General features: G+C 39.3%; 2 protein-coding genes across 3 annotated transcripts; one reads left to right on the forward strand and one right to left on the reverse strand.

The window, feature by feature from the left end:
• Positions 1-1,039: 1,039 nt before the first annotated feature.
• On the reverse strand, positions 1,040-15,366 carry LOC145468457 (prolyl 3-hydroxylase OGFOD1-like). Of its 2 annotated transcripts, none has more exons than XM_081452188.1 (15): positions 15,103-15,366; positions 14,925-14,944; positions 13,361-13,509; positions 13,163-13,209; positions 12,322-12,425; positions 11,874-11,966; positions 9,779-9,805; positions 8,377-8,468; positions 7,438-7,566; positions 6,518-6,631; positions 5,150-5,229; positions 4,307-4,487; positions 4,012-4,168; positions 3,095-3,153; positions 1,040-1,201 (listed from the first exon to the last, which is right to left on the reverse strand). In XM_081452188.1, the coding sequence occupies exons 1-15, from the start codon at positions 15,345-15,347 to the stop codon at positions 1,040-1,042; spliced, it is 1,659 nt and encodes a 552-aa protein (XP_081308314.1). In that variant the 5' UTR covers positions 15,348-15,366. The 2 variants fall into 2 exon arrangements, with proteins under 2 accessions (XP_081308314.1, XP_081308316.1); XM_081452190.1 differs by having other exon boundaries at positions 9,779-9,801; positions 11,870-11,966.
• On the forward strand, positions 15,293-19,804 carry LOC145468479 (U6 snRNA-associated Sm-like protein LSm4). The gene is made up of 6 exons (XM_081452228.1): positions 15,293-15,371; positions 15,462-15,503; positions 16,421-16,519; positions 16,864-16,941; positions 17,072-17,135; positions 17,729-19,804. Exons 1-6 carry the CDS (start codon positions 15,366-15,368, stop codon positions 17,884-17,886), a joined length of 447 nt encoding a protein of 148 aa, XP_081308354.1. The 5' UTR covers positions 15,293-15,365; the 3' UTR covers positions 17,887-19,804.
• Positions 19,805-20,591: the final 787 nt, after the last annotated feature.

The raw sequence follows: 20,591 nt of genomic DNA on the forward strand, positions 1-20,591 counted from the left end.
CGCGGTGGCCTCATGGTTAATAAGCTCGACTCCGGATCGAGCGGTCCGGGTTCGAGCCCTGGCTGGGGACATTGCTTTGCGTTCTTGGGCAAGCCACTTTACTATTACAGTGCCTCTCTCTCCACGCAGATGTATAAATGGGAACCGGCGAACTTAATGCTGGGGGTAACCCTGCGATGGACTTGCATCCCATCCAAGGTGGGAGTAGAAATACTCCTAATCGCTTCATGCTACAGAAACCGGGATAAGCTCCGGCCTGATGGGCCACTTGGCTCGTATGCAAACTTTACCTTTGGATAGGATGTAAGTCAATCGAAGTTTACTTTCTGGCACTTTTTGCAAGCTGGGCCCAAAACGTTCAGCCATACCCACTTTAAACATAAATTTAAGACGCCTGGAAAATAGCTGTGTTCGACGTTCAATGGGCCAACCATCGAATAGTCATCCAAGCCCTCAAGAGCGTTCGTCCTTATTTTTGTTGGAGATTTAATGCGGCTACGTCACGGTTTGCGCATCTTGAAAAGTTTAGCCTAAATTTTTCAAGTTCGTCGATTGTAATCCGTGTTAATCTTCTCCATCCTTAGCCATCCTTGTTCCTTTATGGTTTATTATCATCTCTTTGGTGTTTTTCCGTCTTAGTGAACTACTATTTTCAGGTTTTCTTCAATTCGAGGTTTCAAGGTTTTCAATATTTTGAAACTTCTCGAGCTTTGTGTGCTTTCTTTAAAGAAGATTTTCACGAAGACTTCCACGTTTCCTCGCCTTTAGAAGTTTCATCGTCTTCTTGCAATTAACAGTACAGCATCCCCAATGAGATCTACAGACAAGTTGGTACCTTCTCATAATTCCTTTTAGCGTAAGCTCGGAGAAGTTGACGTTATTTAAAACAAACTAACGACTAAGTAAAAGTCACAAAGACTTACACCTGTCTTCGCTTTTAGTAGTTTCATCGTGTTCTTACAAATATCAGTATCCCTAACGAACTCTACCAACAAGTTTGTACCTTTTTCAAATTCCTTTTTGCCCAAACTTGGAGAAGTCATTCAAAGTAGACAAAGGAAAAGTCAAAGAAGTTATTGTCTCTCTCTGCAGTTCCCACATCAGTCAGCACAGAATTGTTAATGTGTTTCACAAATCTCAAGGTCTCCATGTCTCTGTAAACCAACGCCAACGAGTTTTCTTGAGGATGGACGGTTAAAAGCTAAGAAAAACAGCACAAAAAGGTAAAGCTACGTTGTTTTCACCTTCCAGATAGGACAAATGGTATTCTAGATTGACTGTGAAAAGCAAACATGTGTTCGCTTCGGTTTTGTTTGCTAAGCGGTTAATATTTTCTCAAAATGTGCTTGAAGTGATAAAAAAAAAATCAATTACTGCACCTTAAACCAGTGAGGAACAAACTCATTACCAATTGTGAATTGGTTTACGCGCGATTTCCCACCCTAATAGCACGTCTCACGTGTATTTTAAGGTTGGCAAGAGTTTTTCCCGCCCTTTTTTTCCCGTCCTTTTTTCCCCGCCCTTTTTTTCCCGCCCTTGGCACTAGTTGCACGTCTTCTTGCGCTGGTTAACGGTTGCATGTTCTTTTTCTCAAACTTTGATCAGCTGAAGGGGTTATCAAATTTTTGCTGGTTATAAAAGACCAGGATGTTATTACTAACAACGGTACTATATCTACGACAGTCATTAGAAAACCGCCTCATTTATCAATCAAAATCTCTCACTAGTTGGCTTGAAATTTCAATTAACCTGTTCAGTACTAGCAAAAAAACAGTATCGAACTCCTCAAAAATTAACAGATATGTTTATCAGAAAGAAATCAACTGGGCCGGGTTGTTCGAAAGCCGGATAACGCTAACCCTGGCTGGATTAAAGGTTAACCAAAGTGTTTAATACCTCTAGTAAAAAAAAATTTCACCGCTTATGTTTCGTGTAGTTTAATTTGAGATTACACAAACACTGCACAAACTCAAAACTGAAGGCCAAACAATATAAACAGAAACCCTCACCGAAAAGGTAGGCAAAGTTCACACCAGCAACATAACGACATAATGGCCTAAAGACATAAATTAGTTCATGTCGCAATGTGGACATCAACATAAAATCATAAGGAAAATATCAGTGGTTCTCCTTATGTCGTTATGTTCATACTATTATGTTGTTATTATGTCGTTATGTCAGGATGTTTTTACTGCAAAAATAACGACAAAACGTCCTTCTTATGTCGCTGAGTTTATGTAGTTATGTCGCTAGTATAAATTAGGGTAGTAAGGGATACTGTCTTCCTGTACTAAATTCCCCAAACTAACCAGCATTTATTGCAATAAGTGAGGAAGATCAGGTCTCAAACTTGCGGCATTGAAAGTTCAATTTTGTTTCAATCCATCATTGATAATCTTTACGGTCTCTTTGGAGTTCCATCTATGAGACAGATATTTTGTGATAGTTTCTAACCAGAGTCACAATCCACTAGTGTAGAGGAAGCGTGTATGTAGAATTTTAAAAACAGTAAACATGATATCCGATCGATCAATAATAGAAATACAATTTGTATGCCAAAGATAAAGGTTCGATTAAAGGTTAGAAGACTCTGCATGCGCTTTGCGAAAGAAAACAATTCTGTTGAAAAGTCTCTTCAAAATAAATAAATGAATAAATAAATAAATAAATAAATAAATAAATAAATAAATAAATAAATAAATAAATAAATAAATAAAAACACGTATTTAATGTTCTTCACCTGAGCCGAACCTAATGACAGTTTGGGTCGACTCCAATAATTAAAGAACGTCTGTTTGAGTCAAAAGTTGAACTTACTTCAGTCGAACCGAACTGCCACACCAAACAAATAACACAAGCGGTCTTATTGGTCGGTGGTTTTTCAAGGTGAAGTCAAAATGGCGCCTTTAGACCTTTGATCATGCGTTTGGTTCGACTCGTGTGAAGATCGGCATTTGACCCAAACGTCGGTCTTCAGGCGTTATCCACGGCCGGCCAGGCGCGAAGAACGCCTCAGCCGCTCCAAATAAAATCAGGCGAGACCCGGGCCTTACAACAAGCGCGATATTTCCCTATAAATAAATTACATATTTACCTCTTCATCCTCCCCGCTTGTTAAATACGTGGTGTAACCACCATAATCACTCTTCCAACCTAGAGGGGAAAGATGAAAACAAATATTTATAACTGATCTAAAACTAATGATAAATAACTAAAGTACAGCCTGCTTATTTCCACGGGTGCATAGAGTTTACTTAAACAGGGCGTATTTCGTGTTTCTGTATACGTGTAACTAAACCATTAGGACTGGAGTATCCGGTATCTCCCCATCAGGGGCCCTAATATGGCAATAGAGAAAACATAACTTTTGCCTAAAAACGTTTTTTATAACAAGTCTTTATAAAAAGTTGAGGGTTGTCCACAAATCCGGAACAAGTTGTGAAGACATGATTGATCATCACAGTTATTTACACAGCTTAAGCAGTGGTGAAATTAAAGCCTGAAAAAATAAATCAGGCTTGAACGGGATGCGAAGCCATTCCGGAGAGTGTTCGAAGTTGGGAAGTCGCGTTCGCCCAATAACAAACCTTTCCGAAATTTCCCGAAGGTAGGATTTGCTCAAATCTCTATATTGCTACTGAATCGCGTTCAAATTATTGTGCCAACAAGGGCAAAGGCTAATGACGAGCACTTTCATGTAGTACGGCTTGTTTTCGTTGTCGAGGAAAATGAAACCCGTGAATTTTTGAACTTTGCCACCCTTGTGAGTGAACAGTTAAAAGCAACGTTTCATTTTCTCCACTTTTCTTTGACATAGAACGTTTTCACATGACGTCACGGCAGCCGTATTGGCGTTCCAAGAAAATGAAAGGGCGGCCATGTTGGTGAACCAAACCAATCCTGTGGGAGTTCAACTCATTTCTTATGTAAATTCTTTTGTTCCAATAAATTTGCATGGCTGCTGGCCACGTGAGTAAAAACGCTCCATATTTCCGATTTTGTGCTCCTTACCACTTCCGCCGACGTATAACAAAGCGTCCAAAGCAAACTCCGCACCTTGTGGACCAGTGTCGTGAACTAACGTATAGCAACCATGAGCCCAGCGTCTTATGCTGCCATGGCAACAGGGGCCTCGCTCCGATGCGTCGTTTGTCTTTTGATTGATATCCTACAGATGGAAACAGAAGACAGCAATAATCTAATGAAACTAGGTAGCGCAATTCTTAGTTCTTTGAGGTTCGCACAAAAATTTTCAATGATTTCAGAAGAAAACGGACGTTGCCAAAACTTGCGTCACAGTTATTACCTTACTTCCTTGATCGTCATCATCTTCACTACTGTCGTCATCATCATCGCTGAGAGGTACATCAGCCATTTCCAATCCTGTCATTGTTCTGAGCAACTTGAACATTGGCTGCGACTGCAGTAACTTGGTCAGCTGTTGAACGATAGCCGGCGCTGCCTCCATGGCAACGTACTCAAAATGCCTGTTTAGAAATCAGTTTTTAAAATCATTAACTGTTCGCTGACAAGGGTGGCAAAGTTCAAAATTAGAGTAAAATTTACAGGTTTCATTGTCCTCCACATCGGAAACAAGCCGTACTACATGAAAGTACCCGTCGTTAGCCTTCATTTAAACTATCACACACTAGGGCTTCATCCAGAGACGCAAACGTGAGAACCATGCACCTCGTGCAGCATGACAAGCAGTACCACCTGAAAGTACTGCTCAATAGCTTTCATTTGAATGGTCACACAGTAGGGTTTCATCCACAGATTTAAAAGTTAGAACCACCTTGTACAACATAATAAACAGTACAACATGAAAGTACTGCTCAATAGCTTTCATTTGAATGGTCACACACTAGGGTTTCATCCACAGACGTTAAAGTTAGAACCACCTTGTACAGCATAATTAACACTACTACATGAAAGTACCGCTCAATAGCTTTCATTTGAATGGTCACACACAAGAGTTTTATCTGTAAAGTTAAAGCCACCAACACAATAAACCACAATATAAACTGTACTACATGAACGTGCACACAACAGAGTCTTTATCCACAACAGGAAAATGCCACAGGACCGAATAAAATTACTTTTCTCACACAATTCGATGCTGTTTTCGAAAGAGGGTGAGCAATTCTACCTTTTATTAGCTGGCCCTTGCCAATTCCATTCTACTTGGTCGTTACGCAACGCCTCCAGGACCTCTTGGTATTTATTCTCCTGTAACGAGACACCGTAAAGATCAAGATTCGATCGATTCAAATCCAATAAAAAGTACACGTAGGGTACATACATGCGTGATGTGATTGAATGAAGAATGTAAGGTGACTCAAACTGCCTAAGGAACTTTGTCTTGATCACCCCCACCCATCCCACTCGCCTTCTTTAGCAAGAAAAGTCACATCAAGGAGCTTCAAACTGTCCCCTATTCTTCTCCCGCGCCCCTTTAAAGCCTTTCTAGGTCTCCTAGATCTTCTAAATCCTAACTGTTCTGCCAGTATAAGGAATAACATCTTGCATTTGGGCCCCGTCCACACTACGCTGAAGGAATTTGAAAACGGAGGTTTCACTATGAAAACACATCAAACGTTTTCCGTCCACACTACGCCGGAGGAATTTGAAAACAGAGGTTTCACTCTGAAAACGCTTCAAATGTTTACCGCCCACACTACGCCGGAGAAATTTTAAAACGCAACAATCACCGGTAATTTTGTATTTGTGTTTGTGGAAAACTCGGTCGGGGAAATCACATGATTATCGCGACTTCATCGTTTACGAAAAGCTCCGTTTTCAAAATGTTTTCCGTCCACATGAAAAAGAAAAGGCGGCGTTTTCAAATTCCTCCGGTTTGAAGAGCGTTTTCGAAACGCTCCGTTTTCGTGACGGATTAGTGTGGACGGTAGACTTAACCGTAGACATAAAGCTGCATTTTCAAATTTCTCCAGCGTAGTGCAGCCGCTGCTTAAAATAATTAAGACGAAACCCGATAGAAAATCAAGCAATTTCAGGTTTTAGTGGACAAAAATCTTTTACCAGAATAATTTAAAGTATTTTACAGTCATTTTTACATTTTCTTAACGCTAAATACATAAATAATTGCCTGAAATAACACCGAAAACAATTTCCCATGGGAACGAGAGAAAATAAATTTCAAAGTTCAGAGAACTTGTGCAAACACAGGTAAAATTTCATCATCAGTTTTATTTCACCAGTACTTTCAAGTGTTTCATATGAAGTTCAACATTCGTTTTCGACGTTTGGTGTTGCTAGAAACGATTTTTTTTGAGAAGATATTTAAAACAGTCGTACAGAAGCTTGCAATACGATGTAAATAATCTTGGTACTAGGTTTTTGTCCACTTGTTACTCGAACTTCTGGTGGATTCCGTCTTAAACTCCCCGCCCTCGTTTTCTACGAGCGATAGTCAACCCGGCTGCACCTCCTTAACAATCTGCTCGTAGAAACCTCGGGCTAGTCGTCTAACTGTTAAAAAGCGACAACTATTTACCAGAAGAAACTCCTGTAACTGTATTTCAGATTCGTCTTTAAATCGCGCTCTTATGTCTTTGACTACTCCTGTATCCAGGTACATTGGATTGACCCAATCAACGAGCACGTCATCCTGAGTACACAAAAAAAACAGATACCAGAAAGAAATGAGACCTGATATGACAAATACATGTATTCGCCCTAAAAAAAAAAGGTATGGAACGGCCGTTGTAACACAAGAGCAGTCCAGGCCGGATATTTTTCGTCATAAAATGTAGAAGAAAGATACCACGATTTACATCAAAGACAAAAACGTATTTTTTTCTCTCTCTCTCTCTCTCTCTCTTGGTCGAATCGGAACCATTTCCCTTACAGTTTTTGGGAAGTACGAGTGGAGGCGCGGTCGTCCCCGGAACGAGCGGTCCGGGTTCGAGCCCTGGCCGAGGACATTGTGTTGTGTTCTTGGGCAAGACACTTGACTCTCACAGTCCCTCTCTCCACCCAGGAGTATAAATGAGTACCGGCGAATTGTTGGGGAAACCTAACAAATCAGTTGCGGGGGAGTGACCTGCGATGGACTAGCATCCCGTCCAGGGAGAGTAGAAATACTCCTAGCCGCTTCATGCTACAGAAACCGGGATAAACTCCGGCAGCTATGAGCCAGTCGGCTCCGAGGCTTCACTTTTATTTATTTATTTTATTTTTGGGAAGCCCAAGATCAGGATTTCCGTATTAGTGTACACGCTTCTCTGACCTGTAAAAGCATAAATTGTAACCAAGACAAATTGGTTGGCCGGCACTCATTTTTTCCGGTAAGTTTAAATGCAACTACATATCATTCCACGCGCGCTCGTGGAATAATTGTTAACTGTGTACTCAGATAAGTCTACAGCACGACCGTACAACTTATTGCAAAGAGGGCTGTTATAGCTTAATTACCTCCAAGGCACAAGGTTTAAATGATTTAGGGCGTGGCTCTTGATAGGGAACAGGCCTCTCAATGTTATCACCATGGAGCCATCCACTGATTGACAGCCGTGTTTTATTAAGCGATAACACTTCAGCGACCTAAACTGGGTTAAATAAAACTGGTAAGAAACTGGTTAAACGGGTATTCATCTAAGCAAACCTGAACAAACTTGATTACTTTGCACCACTGGACAGCCCACTGGACCATAACTGACGGCTCACTGATACCACATCATGGAACGATGTCACTTCTCATGTGGAGCAATCTAACGTTTGGTCGGAGCGAACTTACTTGGAGCGATCACACACTATGTAGTAACGTGACCGTAATTCTAACTAAGGTAGGAAACAAAACTTTCTTGAGACTGATTTTTGTTTACCTGCGATGACTTGTGATGGGTGTGACTGAGGCCAACCATGTACAAATGGATCGCAAATCATTCGAGTTTTTGCCAGTTTGAAACAATTTTAAAATCAGTTTATTTCGAACTCATTTTGCGCTATAAGCCAGCCAGCAATATAAAATCGACATTTTTGTTGGTGTTGTTGTTTAAACTTATGTGCACTCTGTCGCAGGGCATAGAGGAGTCATTAACATCAAAAAGCAGCGATCAATGCAGTTTACAAATGTTTATAAGTAATTTTCATAGTCAGGCCCAATTTCGCTCGGGTGTCCGCTTACGAGAGCTTAAAAGCAAATGGAAAAACTTAATCGTAAGCCCTCAAAGTGTCCGCGGCTGCATACGGGAATGAGTAAATACAGAGTCTGTATGGGAGTTCAAACACGGTTTTGTGAAGGCGGTCGTAACTAGAGCTGTCCACTTTCGGAGAGTGTCCGTTAAGAGAGCTTCCCCTGTATATACACAGTATTGACTTGAAAGAATACACACCAACTTTCAATTTACAGACCTGATGGAATGAAACAGGAGTCACTTCAAAGAACACCAAGGAATTCCGCTGAGGAACCAGAGAAGTTGTTATCTGATCTGGTTGGCCATGTTCTGTTTATTGTATGGGAACAGGCATGTCAATATTAGTGGAACTCACAATAGAAAACAGTAACTCAGAACAGAAATCTAATACAAAACACTTGGAGAAGTCAATAAGTTTATAGATACTTGCGTAACAACGTTTGTACTTGTCTGTTCGGCCCAATACTGATTAGCGTAATTCCGAGAGAAATAATGGACCCCACATCGTTACAAAAATGTGACCCTTTTGAAAGTAGCGATAACATTTCACGGTTGTTAGCAATTTCAAAATGTAGTCTGTGACTCTCCAAAACCCACGATTTTCCCATTTATGTGAATTCAAGAGAAATAGCAGGCACGGCAAGCTGAAACAAAATAATGATAACTTGATACAGCTAGTACACTGTACTTGCTTAAAATGACCCTTATTGAAGGTGATAGAAACTACTACTCAGTTTGGTAAACATAAAAAAATTCAGTAAGATTTATCCCTTTGTTCCTCTATCATTCTGTTTTAATCAAGATAGATCAGCTAACATGTGATACTTGTTTAAGATACCCGGAACTACTAAGACATGTGGTTAGCTGTAACCTGTTTGAACTGCAAATTCAGACAAAAGTTTTAAAAGAAAGCTGTGACCCTCTGTGAAAGGTATCGGTTACTTTTGGAACTTTAAGGCAACACAGTTCTCCTCCCTCCTCTTCCTGCAACAGGTCTCATGCAGGTATGTTTTACGCCTTCTTCTCAGACTCATTAATAATTCATCAAGTTAAAACAAAGAAAAGATTCACAACTATGAAGGAGGTTTGGATACCCTGTCTTAATTAGCATAGATTTTGACAATTTTACTTCTCTGTGTACTCCTTGGTTTTTGTTTCGATGGAGAAGATATATCAAACACTCAAGACAGTGTTTCAACAGCTATCCAAACACCCCAAATTTCATTAAAAATACTCTGTGGTGCGTCATACAAATTTTCAACTCTCTTCTCGGTGTTTGGATATCCCTATGAAACACTGTCCCTTGTGTTTGACATATTGCATGAAATCTCTTGAACACAGCCTTCTGTATCCCACCAATCAGTAAATCTATCACATATAGGGTTCAAAGAAAATGCAACTATGATGTAATAGCCCAAAAATCATTCTCACTTAAGCCCCCAAACATTCCTCTAGTAAAGTTTTTCAGTCTGCAGCTTAAATTTCCTATTTGAAAGGAGAATCCAATAGCCACACTGCAAAATTCACTAGCCCGGCCATTGGACATAACCTTCTTTGCATGCTGCATAATTCATTATTATTGTTAATAATAAATAAATAATATCATTGTATGTACTCACCATCTGTACAGAAGAGATCAAGGCTTCCTGAAAGTAAACATATGTAAAAAAGAAAATTGTAAATCTTATTGAGGTTTATGGTCAAAAGGTCTACCATGAACCTCCAGCGAGTACACGTTGTTTTGCTGCACAGGTTTGATCATTTTGTGCCATGATTTCTATGATCTTTAGTAGTGTATACTACATTGTATGTGTATTGAAAATGTGACCAATTTGTTTTCTTTCAAAGATTGTGGTGAGTCCTTTGAGCAAAGTCTTTGAACTAGATCCTTTAAGATCTGCAAGGATCTTGGTCAAGATCTTTGAAGATTAGATCCAGTACCGTAAGTTATAAATATTCACCAAGATCTATGACAGTCTTGATTAAGATCCTCAATGCTGCTGCACCAACTGGTATCCTAAACTTTCCTGGGAAGATTTTCAGCAGGATTGTCAACTTAATAGTTACTCAAAAAAAAATAGTCACTCAAGTATTTTGAGCAAGAACACAAGAATTTCATCTCTTTAATTTTCTGTCACATATTCAACCTCTAAGTTTTAATCGGATAAAAAATGTGCATTTGATAAAGAATTGAAAAATCTGTAAGGTAATCTCTGATTGGTGATTACGGGTTTGTGTTAAAATTAATTTTTACCAAAAAGGAACAACGAAGTGATAAATAAATACTGATTGGCTTTAGGTAGCCTGCGTAGCTGGCGGTATTGTAGGCATGCAGAATAAAGTTTTAGCGTAGGTTGAAATAAAGTTTTGGCGGCAAAGCCGCGAGAAATACCACCTGCCAGTGAACTTGGGTTTTTTGAATGCCGCCCACTTTTATCACCTCATTGACCTCAACTGACCCCAATTAAACTAACCAATTAGAACCGACAATTTTCGTGCGAAATATAAGCGTGAAGGCAATCATCTTTTACACTTTGTTGTTGATGCATGCATGGTGAATAACGGAGAATTTACATCGAAGGGAATGCGCCCACAAAGCCAGTCAAAGGAAGAAAAAGCCAAGAGGAAAACGCTAACAACTTTTGTAGATTGTGCGGTGTCAATCTGAAGATAAAATTTGGTAAATTTCAGAAAAGTACCAAATACATTTCCACAGAAAATTTATTTAAGCCTTCAGATCATGCGAAGCATGAAGGCAAGGCATTAGCAGAACTTTGCTCAGAAATTGGCCTGATCATTGTGGAATCTAGCGTTCTATCAAGTCGAGTTTGTCAGTCTTGTGGTAGGAAAATATTCAATGCCGTTGAACTTGTCCGGTTCATTTGCTCTGGCCTAGAAAGAAATGTGGAAGTTCCTCTCTCTTCTTTGCAATAAGATATGTAAGTAAGGATTAACGTCTTCTTCCATTGTCTGTGTCTTCGCTGGAGAGGAGTCCTCAAGCAAAAAAGAATTTATACAAGGACCATTCAACCACTAAGAAATCATTAAATTTCTCAGAATTGACTTCAAATGTAACGAATAAAGAAAACATGCCTTTGGATGTCAACAAGGAAACAATCACACCCTGCATTCCACACTTCTCTGTAGAGTTGAATGTAGAAAATTTGTGTGGTAAACGGGCCACTCAATTTAAAGTAATGATCGTAAATTTGAATGGCCCTATTGATTTGCACTGTTCTTTCGACAACGAAACAAAGTCCATCATTTTAAATGCCTGTCAAAAAAACTGGAACACTGTTGCGAACATGACCATGAAGCATTCTCATGGGAAATATATGGGGATCATCTAACATTTGATTGACATGTGTCCTTCTCTCGACCAATCCGTTTTTCCCACATACCGGTGTACGGACTATTCAAAAACCCATGGTTTTTGTGCAGGCAGTATTTCAAAGTCCTCCTCCCCATTCTCCTTGCCGCTTGCAATTGGCGGCTTAGCCGCCAAAACTTTATTTCAGCCTATGCCAAAACTTTATTCCACACGCCTACAATACCGCCAGCTGTACAGGCTAGGCTTTACAAATGTAGGTCCAATCACTTTTAAACAGTAAGAAGAAAAATGCATATTAGAAAATTTACATATTAGAAATCATCATGACCAAAATGTACACTGTCTCTTGTATTTTACTGAAACATTCTACACAAAATACCTACCACCATCCTTTTCTTCCCAGTCAGGTGGAACGAGATAATATACGTATGCAATGCGTCTTCCTTCCAGTTCATCGTCATGACACAAAAGGACATCTTTAATTATCACAAACAGAAATGTTCATTTACTAACCACAAACTGAAGTTCTTTGTCAGGACAATCATTTATTAATAATTTCCCAATACATGTATTCTATCATCACAAAACTAAAAATAATGCCACTAGCTATCAAAGTATCTTTTACTGTGCACTAGATGAGTCCAGTCTAATATAGGCTAACCTGAGCATGTTTTCCACAGTAGTTCCCATAGGAAAGAATATTAGCTCATCACAGGTAACCCCTGGGAGAATTTTGCTCTGATTGGCCTCAGTGTTTTGGAAAGAGTGGAGTCAACTATTGTGCAATGACATCAACGTCAAAACCTTGATTTGACACCATCTTTTAATTACCTGTGTGCTCATATTTAGCACAGGACACATCCACTTGATCAGTCAGATCAACAAAACCGGTCATCTCATGAAGCCATACTCTGAAGTCATTGTATAAAACATTCCTGAAAGAATTTTAAAATGTTAATACAGTAGAATGAAACTTGTTTCAGATAAAACTATTAAATGTCAAAAGGACCTAAACTGGTGCATTTCCTTCCAGGTGTCTTAAATAAATATTATTTACTCCATTGCAGACCAGTGGTGGAAACATAGGTGCTTAAAAAGGGGTTCAAGTAAAGATAGGCCCCTCTGATGGCTCAGAAAGAGGATTCACAAGGAAAGAGAGCCCTTTTGATTTCTATTCTCTAACAAAAGGGATATAGGACACGCTACCTTTTAAGATATTGAGACAAAGAAATATGACAAGAGATAATGTTTTGTTTTACAATTGGCACCTCTTAGGGGTGAAAAAAGTTCAAGCCATGTCCACAAAGCAGGATCTTGGTATCTCTTAGCCTAGGGGTTCTTGTCAAAATTTCAGATGAGCACCCCTTTCCTTTTTATATAGGAGTGCTCCCAGGGATATAAGAGAGTTCTCTATCCTTGGTTGGACACTTGGGGAGGAAGGAAGCACTGCTAGATTGATCACTGAAGGTCTAATTACCTGAAGGTCTAATATACAGGTATACAGTCACATACTCTTTTAAAAAATATCACATGCATACACACACTCACCAAAACTTTCCACCTGACCTTTCCTCCAGCCACTTCCTTACCTTTTTCGATACAAGACACCTAACTAAGGGGAGCTATGTTTGTATTTACTGGTAGTCAGTCACTTTATAAAAGCTCTTAATACCTCATAGAAGCAATACTTGACTTGGTTGATTTCTTTAGGTCATCACTCTATAATTTGAAAATCAATGACAGAAAACCATGTTGAACATAATTTTTTAAGCATAATTTGTGAAATCAGGGTTTAAAAAAAATCACTAATATATCTGAGCAATTTAAGAAATGCATACTTGAAGGGTTTCCATGTGACATTTAATATTACCTGATGGAATTTGTACAAGTCATTTGACTTCTCATAAAACTTGAGCTGAAAGAGATCTTTCTCTAAACTCTTTAAAAACTCCTCGTCTGAGATAAAGTTAGGAAGAAAACAGCACTTGAATGGTTTTGTGTGCAGGATGCATCCATTCTCTGAGCAAGACAACATTGAAAAGGAAATGCTTACTTATTAATTAAAAGAATGTCTGGCTGTCTGATCTAAAATAAGCTAAGGTATCATAGTTTGCGTCAGGTATGAAATAGCATTTAAAATGTCATGTATGTTATGCATCAGTCAATTCCAGCAGTGCATATCCCCTCCGGGCTAACCCCCGGGCATTAGCATTTTTTTTAAAAAATGGGCAAATTCCCTGGGGTGGGGACACATAAGCTGTCTAAATGCCCGGGGTGGGGACGAAAAAACAGGGCAAATGCCCAGCCCCTGGGATCGTCACCTTCCAACACCTCTGCAGTCTTATTTATTAATCAGTGAATAAAATGTTCAACTGTTCAGTCTTTTAATGCAACGGTAAGACTTCATGGACAACGGTAGGTGTTAGTTGATTTTGATTATATTTATTTCTTTATATTTTGTTTTTTATTAACAGTTTTCAAGATCTGTCTTGAAGATCGCATCATTTGAATTCGCAAACCACTTTCATGAATTTAAAAAATGCTAGACTAGTTTTGAATGCGAAATGCGAAATAGTCGTGTTCATGTCAGTGATTGTTTTGTGATAAACAAAATATAGTTCACCTTGTCGCTTATATTTATATGCTTACAAGTAATTAAGAAAGATCTAAAATTGAGAAAACATACCTTTAAAAACATCTACAAGTTTCTCTAGTCCATGACGGACAAGCCATTGTTCGACAAACGCCTTGTCTTTCCCGATGAACTCATCCATGGCACTTTCAAAAACACGTGTGTCAAATGCCCAAGGGTCGCCCTGGGGTACGCAAATGCCCAGCCCCCGGGCCGCAATAAAATTATGAATGCCCCACCCCCCGGACTGACAACGTGAGCAAATGCCCCGCGGTTGCCCGGGGGGGGGGGGGGGGGATGGGCACTGCTGGAATTGACTCATGCATTAGACTACATGTACATGTGCAATAAACTGAAGTAAGTTTCAAGTGTGCCACACATACCTTACAAACTTTTTCTGTGGACATCTAGATCTATAAAATTACTTAAAATGGGGCTATAATTTGAGATACAGTGCTCATACTAATATTCTAACTACATGTAGTATAACACGATTCCTTCCTGAATGGCACGTGAATTTCAACTACAAGTGAAGCCTAGAACAGACGGGAGTAGAGAGGGTATATTTCTTGTTCCAATTGGTTTTGTTTCTCTTTTTGTTGTGCACTGCCATAACTTGATAATATGGGCATTTTACTTTGAGTAAAGCCTGGGACAACAAGAGGGAAGTTGTAAGATTTGTAGAAACTCAGTTTTGCAGAATAACTGAACATTACGTTAGCTGTTCTACATTCATTTATAAATTAGAGCACGGGTTGACATAGGAATAACAAAGTTATAAACATCTGCACCCTTTACATACCATTAAAACCCTCTTGATTCCTGCAGGAAGAAAAACAAAGGTATACTGATATTATAATTCTGCTGTTATGTAAGACTTACATGTAAGACTTAGCTTAATTATTTTTTTAAAAAAAAAATCTGCTCTAAGCTTAAATTTGTTTAAATCTCTTCATTTCTACTACGTACTATGTACGAACCTAAAAGCTTTGGCAAATTTCGCTTTAAATTCTTCTTCTAAGAAATACCGATTTAACAGATCAATAATGGAATCATTCTTTTGCTGTTTGAAACTTTTAGATGATGAGCCCAACGACTTATCTTTTCTTTTCTTTGATGACATTATGAACGAGCGGAGAGAACTGCAGTTTGTGACAGGCGTTCCAAGAAAACCATCAAGCTCGGTTACCAAGTATGACTGTGTAACCTCGCTTTCGACGTACATTTTGCGACAAAATTCAACATGGTGGTAAGTCTTGGTTAGAATTTCTGATAGTTATGTTATGACCTAGTTTCTGACTGTGTTTCCACTCAAACTCTTTGCTTTAATTTATTTTAGCTACCTCTTTCGCTTTTACGGACGGCGCAAAACCATCCCATGGTAAGTGATTGTCACAATTTTCATGCGGAATAATTTTGTCTACATGGCGAGGATACGTTTTAAAACAGTTCCTTATGTATGCGACCGTTAAACCCTGTCTTTCTTAAGCTCGAAATATTAATTCTCCTTACTAGTCACATAAACTCCCTTTAATGCCGGTTCTGAGAATTTGAGTCGCCACCAAATGTACTCAAAACTAGCAGTTAATGAACGAATAAGACTTACAACAAGCTAAGTACATGTGGCTCTTTGCTTGCGTTATGAAGAACGACTCGTTGACAAGTGTTATTGGGAATTCGAGGATTAAAATCTGTTCTGCAAATTTTTGATATAATTATGAAGAGCATTTCTGAGTGATTGTGCTGCAAAACTTGAATTGTAGAACAAGATATGGACTATAAATGATCCTAAACTTTGGATCAGTACATAAACTTGTACCATAAAATGGAGTGACATTCATTTTAATTTGTGACTCTGTTTCTCTTGGACATACATTTCAATGACATTATGTCAGGCACAGAGGGCGTGGTGGCCTCATGGTCAGTGTACTTGACTCTGAGCGGTCCAGGTTTGAGCCCTTTCTGGGGTCATAGTGTTGTGTTCTTGTGAAAGGAACTTAACTCTCACAGTGCCTCTCTTCACCCAGGTGTATAAATGCGTACAGGTGAATTTAATGCTGGGGTAGCCCTGGGAAGGTCTAGCATCCCATGCAGGGGGGAATAGAAATACTCCTAGTCACTTCATGCCACAGAAACCAGGATAAGCTTTGGCCTAATGGACCACGTGGCTCATATGCAAACTTTACTATGTCTGAGGCACCTCAACTAATCCAAAAAAATAAATAAATTACAGACTTTATTTTCTGATATATGAATGTACAATTTTGACAATGGCAGAACTTTTCTTATTTTTCACAGCTGGTAGAGCTAAAGAATGGAGAGACATACAATGGACATCTTGTAAGCTGTGACAACTGGATGAACATAAATCTAAGAGAAGTCATTTGTACTTCCAGAGTAAGTTTCTTCCACAGCAGCTACAGTTGCTGCCTTTGTCTGTATTTAAATTATGTGTATCCTTGCAAATATTCGCTGAAATGTCATTGCATACATTAAGTGCAATTTTGCAGGGGTTTTATTAAGGGCCAGGCACAGGGCAAATTGACCAGCTGTGAGGATGACTTTGCTGACCTGGTTTGACCATCTAGCGGAAAGTTTTTCTTATAAAGAAGTTCAATTCCAAACATGTTGCCCGCCTGTGAAAACCAGTTGCCCCCTCGCTGAAAATGTTTTATAAAACTCTTTTTGTCATGCTTTGATGGCCTTTTGTTAAGTAGATGACCTCTGTTTTCTCCTTTCAGGATGGAGACAGGTTTTGGAAGATCCCTGAATGTTATGTCAGGGGTAGCAACATAAAATATCTTAGGATTCCAGATGAGGTATGAATAGATTAATGAATAGAATCATCATCCTTTACTATTGGGTATCGCTAATGTTGAAAGGTTTTGGCCTTGACTCATAACCAAAATCTGCTCAGTGAAGCTAACATCTTTGGCATCTTGCATGTAGGTTATTGACATGGTGAAAGATGAAATGGTAAAACAAGGAAGAAGCAGAGGCACAGGAAGACCAGGTATGACAAATTACTGGACACCTGCATTTTAAACCCTTACTTTGCCTCCAAAGAAAGTCAAAGGGCAAATATAACATGAAACTACATGTTCTGCTAAATAGCTTTCATTTTAGTGGTCACACTTTAGCCAAGGATTTCATCCACAGACTTAAATGACACAATTAAACCACCTTGTACAGCATAATAAACAGTACCACATGAAAGCACTGCTCAAAGCTTTCATATGAATGGTCACACACTAGGGTTTCATCCACAGACTTAAACGTTAGAACAACCTTGTTCAGCACAAACAGTTCCACATGAAAGTTCTGCTCAATAGCTTTCACTTGAATGGTCACACACTAGGGTTTCATCCACAGACTTTTAAGTTTAAAAACATTAGAACCATCTTGTACAATGTAAAAACAGTGCCACGTGAATGTACTGCTCAATAGCTTTCATTTGAATGGTTACCCTATGGTTTTGTATATTATGAGTCTACAAAAAAACTACAGAAGGCATTCCTGTGAAGATAGTATGGGTAAAAAAATCCCATATGTTCTGATTCCATATAAGTGCTAGTTTTCATAGGTTTAAATTTGTTTCATCATTAGGGCGTGGTGGTCGTGGTGGAGGTGGAGGCCGAGGAGGTCATAGTGGAGGAGGCAGTGGTGGAGGGGGCAGAGGAGGCTCATTCGGTGGACGAGGGGGTGGAAGAGGGGGTGGAGGAGGGGGTCAGAAGAGAAACAGAGATGATAGTGCTGGAAAGTAACTTAACACATCAGTGATGTAAATAGCTTTGTTATATACATGTGTAACTTCAAGGTCAAAATACAGAAACTGTGTAAGCCTTGTCGTCTGTTGACTCAAGCCACATGACACAGGAGCCTTGCAGAGTCTGATTACTCTGCTAAAAACGTCTGGGTAACAAGCTCAACAGTGCTGTTAGAGGTGACAGTTGAACTGACCAAGCACTGAACTGTCAATAAAACATACAAGTTCAAAGTCCTGTAAGACTGCTATACATGTGTGTTCCTGACAGTTTCCTTTTATTTTGTGAGTGAAGTGATTTTTATTTGCTAAATAGACATTAACATGAAGGTTCGCATGAGTTCGACATACAGATAATGTTAGATAGCACCTTTCCTTCATTATAATTGCAGAACTCTTATAAACAAATTTGGATATAAGAATATATGTGTAAGATTCTCGAATGAATATACTTTTTGCTATGTCGTTTGTGTCGCATTTAGAAAGTTTATAGAGTAGTGCGAGGCTGTTAAAAGTCCCAACTAAGGTACGACTCCTTATATAACTGGATGACCGGCTTGGGTAAAAAGTGACCGGGGGCCCCTTTCTCGAAAGTCCCCGTAACTTTACTTATCCGAAGCCATGTTTTCAACAAATTGACGGCAGTTTTTTGTGCGTCTGTCCTGTTATTAATCATGAATTTCATCATAACATTGTTAAAGTACTGTAGCTGTGAATCCATGACGGAATAGCCCAGTGGATTCGCAGACTACTTTGACAATGTTATGACGAAATTCATTGTCAATAACAGGACAGATGCATTAAAAGCTGACATCAATTTGTTTTTTACAAGAACAAATTGTCAAATTGTCCACTCTCACTCGTTGATGCATCGCATAAATGATAAATTCATGTGTCTGTCCGCTTAATGACAATAAAAATTAGCCAATGAACGCACCAGAATTTCTGTAGTTATCGTAAAATAACCCACTGACTCCCGTGCCGCCTGTAACCGGCCATGACGAGCGTTGGCCTTTGTTCCACTTCTGACGTTATGTCACCTTTGACCAAAATTGGTATCACTTATACTCCTTAGTGAAATATTTTTTAACTCGAGAGGATGATGAGATGAGGGAGGGGAGGGTGGAGGGGGTTGATGAAGGCATGGCCCCTCATCTGATGGTTATTATAAGCTTCTCCCAGTTGCCATTTACAACCTGGTCCAAATGTTTCTGTTTCTGTCTTATAACTTAGCTAAAGACGGTAGGCATCGATTTTCATTTTGAGAAAAACAAAATCTATTTATGAGCTGTGCGTTAAATCAAACCAGCAAAGAGATTGGACAGGAAGCCGACTCCTCAGGCCCACTCCACACTACACCGGAGAAATTTGAAAACGCAGCTTTATTTCTACGGTTAGGCCTACCGTCCACACTAATCCGTCACGAAAACGGAGCTTTTCGAAAACGCTCTTCAAACCGGAGGAATTTGAAAACGACGCCTTCTCATCAGTTCGTGTGGACGGAAAACAATTTGAAAACGAAGCATTTTGAAAAACGATAGCGTCACGATAATCATGTGATTTTCCTGACAGAGTAAATCCAAAATGGCGGGTGATTGTTGCGTTTTTAAACTCCTCCGGCGTAGTGTGGACGGAAAACATTTGCTGCGTTCTCAGAGTGAAACCTCCGTTATCAAATTCCTCCGGTGTATAGTATGGACAGGGCCTTAGCATAGGCTTGCCAAAAGACCGTAAGACTTTGAGGACATTCTCCATCGTCTCTGAAAGTTTCCTTACATTGGTCAGCTAGAAAGGTTCGTGTTACTGAGGCAACAAGGGATCATATTCATGACTGGTTTTTAGGATGGGCCTATAACCTTGGAAAAACAAAAAGAAGAAAGAAAACTCTGCAATTTAACTGGATGTATTAAAGGAGTTATGTCACGGTTTGCGCATCTTGAGAAGTTTAGACTAAATTTTCAAATTCCTTTTTTGTAATCGGTGTCAATCTTCTCCATCCTTCGCCATCCTTGTTTCGTTATGGTTTATTATTATCTCTTCAGTCTTTTTCTATCTTTGTAAATTATTATTCTCAGGTTTTCTTCAATTTCAAGTTAATTTTGCATATGGCCAAAATAACTGACTCAAAATACCGTGATTGAGCTCCTTTAACCCTTAAAACTGACAGAAACCTAATGTCTGGATTGGGACAAGAGGGCAGAGGGGTTGAGAAAGTCCCGCAGAATTAGGGGCTCACAGTTATTTTCAACGAGAAACAGTCAGGGCAGAAGGTAGAAGATCCCACCCGTCGCTTGCAAGGGTAATTGCTGTCGAGCCTTAGCGAGAAAGCAGCCTATTCTTGCCAATAGCGGAAAAAATTCAAAATTTTTGTCCGATATAAGATCGCAAGCATGCGCAGCGGATTGTTTTCTTATTATCCGGGGTATCGAAGATCATTGTCAATCAGGTGAACTGGGTACTAGCGAGGGTTCAAGTGGCGGCCATATTGCTCCTATAGAAAACCTGGAAAGTCATGCAATTTTTATGTAATTTCATTTTCAGGAATGAAAAGTCCTGACATTGAAGTTTGGGTCATGGAAAGTCGTGGAAAAGCAATAAACTTGCTGAGAATGAACAGGCCAAAAAATATCAAAAGTTTGAAAAACAGCAGACAAGTCAGGAAACCAGTTAATTCCAGTAAAACAATTAACACTAGCATGCATTTTA

This window comes from Orbicella franksi, chromosome 14 (assembly GCF_964199315.1).
Source record: "Orbicella franksi chromosome 14, jaOrbFran1.1, whole genome shotgun sequence".
Lineage (NCBI taxonomy): Eukaryota > Metazoa > Cnidaria > Anthozoa > Scleractinia > Merulinidae > Orbicella > Orbicella franksi.